At 39.1% G+C, this 9,611-nt stretch overlaps 1 protein-coding gene across 7 annotated transcripts in view; it reads right to left on the bottom strand.

Annotated features, from left to right (window-relative positions):
- Nucleotides 1–9,611, bottom strand: part of LOC107083435 (gamma-adducin-like) — a 138,872-nt gene that overhangs the window by 17,367 nt on the left and 111,894 nt on the right. For all 7 annotated transcript variants that reach the window (XM_015372657.1, XM_015372655.1, XM_015372654.1 and 4 more), the window contains 4 exons: nt 6,852–6,932; nt 1,165–1,314; nt 850–993; nt 470–568 (listed from right to left, as the gene is read on the bottom strand). In XM_015372657.1, coding sequence (XP_015228143.1) covers nt 470–568; nt 850–993; nt 1,165–1,314; nt 6,852–6,932 — 474 coding nt within the window. The remainder of the gene's footprint in view (nt 1–469; nt 569–849; nt 994–1,164; nt 1,315–6,851; nt 6,933–9,611) is intronic.

The following is a 9,611-nucleotide window of genomic DNA, read 5'->3' as shown; positions in this document are numbered from 1 at the left end:
ATGCGGTGGATGGTTGGATTGATGGATGAATGATGGATGGGTGGATGATTTGTTACATAAAAATCCCAAACTTTTATTCAGTGTAATTAAAACCATGCTTTGCTTTCCTTCCATTTTACAGCCATGCCCCACTCTGTCTCAGTCTATTGCATGAATACACCAATAAAACACGTTTAAGTTTGTGGTTGTAGCATGGCTTGATGTAAAAAACCCACATCAGACTGTCCCTCCCTTCACGAAACTCCTAATAGTCTAATTATAAGACTGTGTTTTGCCAACATTGTCCGCATGGCAAGAGATTATGAGCGTACTGAGTGTTTTTACAAGAGTCTGAGTGGGACAATATGAAAGCAGCTGGTGGGAGATTAGATTTGCTGGGAAAGCTGCCGTCCTGCTGGTCAGCTGAATGTATAGGGAGGCAGAGGGGAGCTGGGAATGTTCAGCAGGCTCCGTGGCCAACAGCGCATACCTGGATTTCGCAGGCGTACTGGGCATTATAGATGTAGTGAAAGGCCTCTTCGATGGTCTCCCCCAGAGCGACTACGCCGTGATTTCTCAGCACCAAAATCTACAGCAGACACAGAAACCAATAAGAACAAACAGTTGGATTTGTTTGTGTAGCATGGTTTAGTTAAGACAAATGATGAATGAACTCAAACACAGAGGATACTCCCACAGGATGCAACACTGCTTCCTATTTCAAACGCACTCCACCCTGATAACTGCCTCTTTATTTTCTTAACTTCAAGCCCCAGATATAGAACTTCCTTTACTGCAGATATTTTTAAAACCACTTGAGATTCTGCACACGCTTTGACCAAATAATCAAATGGATGAGGACTACCCAACCTTTGCTGTTGGACCAAGGGCTTTCTGCAGCTCTCTGCGCTCCTCCTGGTCATCCAGGCAGCCCTGATAGTTGTAATAAGCAATATCTCCCAAGATCAATGCCTCCTGGGAAATAGGTAAAATGCCACACTTCATAGAGGACACCTGAATTGGAGGAGAAAAGTGGACACAGAAGATTAGGAGCTGAATTGTTCTAGAGCCCCTCTATCAGTGCACTTTCAGTCAGGTCTTTATGTTTGTGCTAAAACAGGAGCAGAAGAGTCCAACAGGTGGCAGCTTTAAGGACACACAAAGAAAGATGAAATGTTCACTTACAGCCGCCGTGGCGGGAGTGTGCACGTGTACGATGCAGCGGATGTCCGGTCGCATGGAGTAGATGGCAGCATGCGGGCTGAAACCGGCCGAATCGATCCGCAGGTTTGTGGAGCCTTGCTCGATCACATCCCCGATGATGTTCACCTTCACCTGAGAGAATGAGGACGACAAAAAGGTCAGCGGTCCTGAGAACCAGATCCAATCCCCATGTGGGGATATTTTAGATGGAATTACGCATTAAACTCGACTTCCAAGGCTCTGTTGTTTTTCTACTCTCAGTTGCACCAATAGAGAGACAGCTAATGAGCTTTTAGAGGGAAATATGAATAAATCAGGGCATATTAAAATGTAAAAGTTTGTAAAACTGTCAACAAACTATGCAGATCTTAGAATGATGCTGCAGAAAAAGACTATAGTGAATGCTGCAGCTCCCTGTCTATCATGTGACTTGCTCTAAAGTTGGGGGATGTCCTGAAGGAAGCACAATATCACAGCATTTTAGGACAAAATGCATTACAGTGAAGCAGTTTAAAAAGTAACAAAAAATGAGGGTTAAATGCTAGCATTTACCAAGCATTGAGGTTGTTAATATTTTCAGCCTAAACCGATTTTAGCTGTAGAAAACACATCACATAGGGACGAATAATGATTTCAAATTATTCGTATTTCTATTATTGGTTCAAGAATAAAAAAGAGCTTTTAGAGAGAGAAACGCTTTTTTTTTTTTTTCCATATTTATTGAAAAAATACAAAACATAGAGAAACTACTTGCAGAAAAAAACCAAAAAAAAAAAAAAAAACGTATGAATCATGAGCATCACTCTTTTACAGAATATCTAAGCAGATATCAGCCAGACTCGCCCAGAAGCACTGATATAACCACCTTTATTATTATTACCATTTCTCATTTTTGTTCATGTGTTCTGAGTCACAGCTAAAGGGATATACTGAAATATATGATTAAACAAAATAAAAAAAAAGTATTTTTTTATATCAAAATTTCACAGGAAAGGTCTCTTGCTGCAAAATAAATAAATAATAAAACCTTTGAGCATGATAAACATCACATAGTGGGATAAACTGGACAAAATTCTAGCAATGCAGACCATCAAGTATCAGACTGTCAAAATCAGAGCAATGGATGTACACACTGGGCTATCTCTAGTAGTATGGTTTCTATTTATCCAAATATATTCACTGCAATCCTATGAATCTGTTAAAGGAGATAGAATGTAGGCAATATAAACATCCTGCTACATCTCCTGAGGGAAAAGCAGAGGGTCTAAAGGAATAAGTGTAGGGGAAGCGTTTTAAAATCAAAACATGCCCACATAACGGATACAAAACCGGATCCATCCCCTTAACGAGGGGATCAATCTAACTGCCCGGCATAAATCAAAATTAAAAAGCATAACGAGAGAAATTACATTATCTGCCCCTCTAGAGGAAAGGAGTCGGAAAAGTGCCGCGTAAACTAATATAGTCAGGGAGTGGACATGGTGTCCTTTGCATGAACAACTTTATTACCAGTCAATTAGGAGTTATTAGATTACCTGACAGAGGAGATTTAAAGGGAAAGGTAGAGCTGGGAGGCCTGGGGGAAGTGAGTCAGCATGAAGACAAACCGAGAAGCAAACAGCTGAACCTGAAGCAGGAGCAATAACAGACCTGATTCTAGCTGTCACCGTAAAAAACAGGCTAAAAAAACCTGAAGCTCTGCTTTGCCTGCAGGCGTTTACATAGAAGTAACCACGTTTCTATGATATAATCCAGAACCGCAGCCGGTTTTCTATTTCACCAAGTCCTGCAGCACAGGAGAAGCCATTTATCATGTAGGCAGTTGTGAACACATTCACAAACATAGTCAGGGTGGTGCAGCAAAGAGGATGTGTTGGATATAATAGTGCAGAATCTGTGGTTGAAGGAGCACGGCCCTGAGCCAAAAAGCAACATGTGTCATATTCTCTGATTTCTGCAAAGAAAAACTCTATAAAGTGCTTTAAACTAGATAAAGTACTAAGTACAAAAGAAAACAACCGAACCTCCTTGTCAGAGAAACGTTGTTCTGTAATTTTTCCAGATTATCGGTTTGCTATTTTCTCTATTTCTCTCCTGCATTTATTTACCAATGTTAGTGCCTTTCATATAAATTACTCCATGTCAGTAAACATTTACAGTAAACAGCTTTATGACCTCATGAAGTTACAGTTTGTTCCAGCAGGACCCCCGTCCTAAACAATATGACGCCAAACCCAAACTTGTCTTCAAGCCCCTAGGGAGCATAGATTAGGAAAACCAAAGCAATATATAAGATGATTATTGTTAAGGTTAATGAACCAGTGTTGTCAGAATAAGCCTCAAACCGTAATCATCACAAAATAAATGTGAATAAACGTCATCATGTCCTTTGAAGTGGATATTTTATTTGATTAAGACTATAGTAAATGTTTCTGAAATGATTAATCGCTGATTCCTGACCAGCTAAAAACCATCAACACAATAATTTCTGTGTAAATGCAAACTTTTGCCTTTATTATTCTCTCATAATAACTTAGATCCTAAATAAGACATGAGTACTTTCACCTGGAGATGATGTTCTCTGTTGCTTTGGGTCTTTCCTATGATTCTTAATCAGCCAAATTTAAAAGAAAACCCAACTGACATATTTTCAATATGAAATATGTAATGGTTTTTGAACAAAATTTCCTAATATTTCCCATGGTAGCATCAGCAGCGACAACTTGCTTCAGAAAGAGCAACACTCACACCTAAAGTAAGACTTTTACTTTTCAGTTTATTTAAAGCCATTTTCTGGTGTTGACATCTTTTTAACTGCAGATATGTATCCTTAGGAGTCTTCCTTTTTCTCATCAGATGTTCCCCTTCACTGTTAATCAGTGTTTAAGTCAATATCTAAGTTTCTAAATGGCGTTAAAATCCATACAGACCAGAAGGTCCACCACTCAGAGTGGTCCAGGGGGCCGACCAGGCTTGACCTTATCGCCTCTGTGTGGATGTTTCATCAGATGGCCTTCTATTGATCTTCCACCCACCCAGACGGGGGAGAAAGGTACCAGTCAAGCATGAATAACATCATATTCACCCCCCCACAGACACAGACAGCTGGCAGCCAGTTGCTCATTGACTTGGTTATGTCACGCGTCTGTCTGTCATGTCTTTCTAACACCATGTTGTTGGACATAAACAGGAAGAAAGGCTAAAAAACATGACAACGGACATTTTTAGAAAGAACCTGAACCAGCTGGGAGTTAAAGAGGACGATAAAACCCTGTGTTCAGGCTAGACTTCATCATGGGTTTTAAACACTCAACAACTCAACTTACAGAAGGGTAGAGAATGGGTTAAAAATATAAAAACCTCAATTATACATGGCTGAAAACATCCACATTAATATTTTAAATAAAAATGTATAAAATGGACTGCATGGTGGAAGGTCCTCGGTTTGAATCCCCAGCTGGGGTCCTTGGTTTGGAGTTAGTAAGTCTCCAGAATCGTTTATGGGTTCTCTCCAGATACTCCGGCTTCCACAAACAAACCAAAAACCTGCCTGGAAGGTTAATTAGTTTTTCTCTTTGCAGGTAAAGTGTGTTTAATGGCAATGGTGGCTTTTTAACATGCTAGAGATTTTGTTTATAGTTTCCCAAAGAGCTGCTTTCACCTACAGTGCCTAAAGAGGAACAAAAAGGGTCATGGGTGGTGCTGCTTTCATTTTCACATCATGTTTTTTTTTTAACCGAGGGACATTTTCACTAAGAATCCCATTGTTTTTATAAGAAAGGCAAAAGTGCTGGATAATTTTTATCAGCCAGCTGACAGGCAGTGTGTGGCAGCAACTGTTTTAATGCAGCTGGAGAAGTTCGTTTTATAAAGATAAAATGTGTGATTCTGGCTCGCTAACGCACGTCAGTACCCAGTGTTTAAAATATAAAAAACATGGGACAGAACATTCTTTTAAAATTCTAAATAATCCAGCCAAGGTCAGGGTTTCTGACTGGATTCCCACCTATTTTCTCTCTGTCTGAAAGCTGTGCTGATCTGGGCAGAGGCGGATCCCGCCCTTCTCTCTGACACCCATCTGACCCTGATGCAAGCTCCACAGTCTTTATTCCGGATCACTTCCTCTTAATCAGCCTGCATGCTTCTCCTACTCAACCATAGAGCTAGAGACCTCAATGCATCAAAACAGTGAAAGAGGGAGGAGATTAGAGGAAAAAAATGAAGACAATAATACAAAGGCAGCAATACAGAGTTGAAATGAGAAATCTGATAGAGCTACACCTCATTATTTAACCCCAACTTCCTTAATCAGTCGCCTTCAGACTCACACACGTTACTGCAAATCTGAAGTTAATACGAATGTGGCTTTTATGCTCAAACATTTTAAAATGACAACTTTCATATTTACTTCTAGTTCTGCACAATATAAGCAGATTACTCATACTAGATGAAGCTCCTAAAAATGGCAATGATGCTACGGATCCAATAAACTCAACTTTTCCTTCAACTTCTGTCTTTATCGCTATGGGAACCCCCCAGAGCTTTTCTACGCAGCAATTTTATATCAGATGTGAGCATTTTAAGTCCATCCAATGGGTCAGATGTGTTGTCAGAGTGCAGATCCTACATTCATGACTCTGAAATATAGTAACCTACAGTAATGATTGCATGCAAGTAGTACTTTGCAACTGTAATATCCTGCAGACTTATGCTGAGAAGATCTCTGTGACACGACATGTAAGGCAGGGAAATTTGCTTCACATTTTAAAGCAAAGAAAAAGAAAATGGTACATAAAGAGAAAGGATGGAAGGAAAGAAGCAAGGGAAACTAAAAGGAAAGAAAAAAAACAAAGGAAGGACACAAGGAAAGGAAGGGAGGGAACATGTAAGGAAGAAATGAGGTAAGAAAGAAGGAAAACACAGGAAGAAGATTCGGAACAAGATATAGAAAAATAATTCTGAAATAAAGTCTAGAAATACAAATGTTTTTTCCATACTTCCATCCTTTTCCTAATCAAAACAAAATACTGAAATAAAATTCTCAACTTTCCATGATTATGCCGGCTGTATAAAACTGCATTTTACCAGAAAAAAAGAAAAACGAAAAGCTAAAGTTCTGTTTTCTCAGCCAATAAAAAGGTTTTGTGTTCAGCGCCTGCAGTAGAAACTACAACAAAGATTGTAATCATTGTTTGCCAACCTGTCCTGCAGGTCAGACAGAGAAGATAAATATAGAGGGTGAGGGCAGCGACACATAGGCCTTTGTTAGCAAGCAAAAGATAATCCTTCTTTTCGGAGTGTAGTGAAAAAAGCTCTAATAAAGGACTGAATACACCCATGAAGCTTTTCAGTTAATAAAAAAATACGGAGAAATAATTAAAGCAGATCATTTTACACTTGACTACTTTTCACTCAGATGTTTGAGATAAAAACACGGACATGCTGCATTCATTGAACCAAAACTAAAGTTAAACTACCCTCTTCCTGTTTGTAGTACCTGCTGACAGACATAAAAAAACAAGCTACTGCTCCACTAATGTCAACAGATAGTGAAACCCATAATAAAAGATTAATATCAGGTTTAATGGACCTTTTTCAGTCTGCAGAATCAAATAAAAGAAATAAAAGCATAAAGTGTCAGGTAGCCTGAATGTGCCGATGTTTCTTACCAGGTTGGATGCAGAAGCTTCAGCGAATGACAGACCTCTGGGGATGATGAGAATGTGGTCTTGTTCTTTACTCACTCGGCCCTAAGTGGAAATGAGAAGGTCATTTTTTTTTTTTTTTTTTTATATCATTCCTTAAGTAAAAAACCCCCAATGTCCTCCTAAAAATCATCATCTATAATACTGAGCCATCTATAGGACAGTCATGAGGAGTTTTAAATCACTGGTAGCTAAGGGCTGTATGTGAGCTGTGATTTTTTTAATTAGCAAATTATCTTCATTTAAATTTTTATATATATATATATATATATTTGTATTTTAGTGTAATTAAACTTAAAGGTATAGATGACAACATTTTATTTCCGGGTGGATCATCTAAATAAGTGGTCCTCCTAATTGTCAATCATTCTGGTGATATGTTTACGTAAGGCCATCCTATGTGCTCATTCTGTTATCTATGGAAGCAAATCGTTACCATATTTAAAATGAAAAAGCATTTTCAGAAATGCTTTTTCATTTTAAGAATGTGGCTGCATTGTTTGACTAGTAAATGCAATTAGTAATCAATAATCCTGTTTGCATTTTCATTTTCTTCTTTAACACTGCTCATCCTTTTACTTAATTAAAATGAAAAAGAAAAAGACAGTTGAGATTTATTTTTCAAAATGTACCCAAGCAAATACATACCAAAATTCAATTTGAAATGTAAATCTTAAAATGAAAAAGCATTTCCAGAAATGCCTTTTCATTTTAAGAATGTGGCTGCATTGTTTGACTCATAAATTAAATTAGTAACCAATCATCGTAATCAATCCTGTTTGCATTTGCATTTTTTTATTAAAACTGCACATTTTATGCCATAATCAAAGAGAAAACACAGCGGACATTGCTTTTTCGTTTTCGTGGCCTGCCTATAATGTACTGTCCATAACACAAAAACGAAAAAACATTCTGAGAGGCGTCGGCAGCAGAGTATCGTCAACAGCTGCTCTTCCTCAGGTCCTTGCTGACTGGGTTACCCATGTTGTTCGGTAGGGAGCGCTGTGCGTTTGCATTGCAATACATTGTAAGCCTGCCGGCGGGAAACTGGTTGAATTGCCGGATCTGACTATCGGGACATACTGAACGACCCCAATGACCAAAAGCACCAAAGGCAGTAGCCTCCCTCAGTAGCTCTGCCACTGTCTTATCTACGCAGGCAAACTTTCAGGCGTAAATCTGTAGTGAGCTATGGTTTCAGACAGTCATTGAAGGATTAGGGCCACTGAAAAAAAAAAAAGGTAATTTATTAGAATTTATTTTCAGCACATTTGTTCAGCTGGGGGGTGGAGGTGGTTATGTAAAGAAATAATTGTTGTTGGTATTTAATATTGGCTTATGTATAAATTGGATCAAATAAATGCAACTGGACATTTGTTTATGTTTCTATTGTATAATGTTTTTCAACCAGATTTTTTTGTGTTGATTGAAACTTTATAGAAACTTCAAATAAACAATAAGAGAAATTCTCTCTCCTCTGAGTACATAAATGATGAAACTGAGGCCTATATCTAGCAGAAATCAGCCACCAGTCTTGACGAATAAGGGCGCACATCAATTTTGTCAGATGGCACAGACAGCAGGAAGACTAAATCGCCCTCTTGGAGACCTGCACCATAGCTCTGCATGTCCAGGTCACCCAATGTTAATAACAATCAAAAACCCTGTACTAATCCCTGAATTACGGCGGTCCACCCACTTCCACAGCCACAGGTGTGCAGCACCAAGGTATGCAGACTGCTTCTACCAGCAGTTAAAATGCTTCTAATGTGTGCAGATTATGAACAAAGGGAGAATTTTACAGCAATGTGGTGAAAATATTCACCAACAGCCTAATTACATGAAAAAACATGGTTTGCATTTTCACAAGCTCATTTATGCAATAAATTCAGTAATTACTCAGTCGCTTCTGCAACCACTGAATGTGTTCAACACATCTGTTCTCCTCACAGCCAGATGTGACTTTGTTCTATGGTTGTGTAAAACAACAACTCCAATTTGTCAATGGTTGACTCAAAACAACTTCACTGAGCTAAAGTACGAGTCATCTTTGCCTGGTAGGGCAGAAACGCCTCACCAAAAGCCTCAGGTATCACTGCGTGCTTTACCATCTCTGCCTTTACGGCCATCATGTTGTTGAGGGTAATTCATCTCACAGCTCGCGTCATGTCAGTAAGAGGACCACGACTAATCAGAGCGACGTCAGAGGATACTAACTAGTGTTGGGTGCGGAGGTCATCAAATTTCTGGAGAGATACAGTAGTGCAGAAGCATTGGAGATCTTTCTGCAAGGAAACACATCAGGTTGGCAGCATGTTTGCAGGATCCTCTTAGTTCAGGGGAAGGGAAGTCCTAATGCTGTAGCATACCGACGTGTTTGATAATCCAAACTTTGCTTGGCTCATTGCTATTTCATGACTGTTATACAGTATGCATTATAAGGTCAATAAACTTGTGGATGATAAGGTTTGGTGTGTAGGAACCTGACTGGCCTGTACAGGGTCCTCAGTTTAACACCTTAAAACAGAGGAAGCTTCAGGCCACACCCTCCCATCCAACACCAGTGTGTGAACTCACAAATAAGAAAACGGTCAGAAACTTATTTCCTAAGGCCCCGTCCACACGAAGTCAAAACGAACACGAAACGCTACTATTTTCCAGAACGTTTGTCGTAAAGACGGAGACGTAAAATAAATGTGATCGTCCACACGAATGCATGAAAAC

This window comes from Cyprinodon variegatus, unplaced genomic scaffold, assembly GCF_000732505.1.
Source record: "Cyprinodon variegatus isolate N-32 unplaced genomic scaffold, C_variegatus-1.0 Scaffold74, whole genome shotgun sequence".
NCBI classification, from domain to species: domain Eukaryota; kingdom Metazoa; phylum Chordata; class Actinopteri; order Cyprinodontiformes; family Cyprinodontidae; genus Cyprinodon; species Cyprinodon variegatus.
Note: the sequence above shows the minus strand (reverse complement) of the source record. Positions and strands in the feature narration are given on the sequence as shown.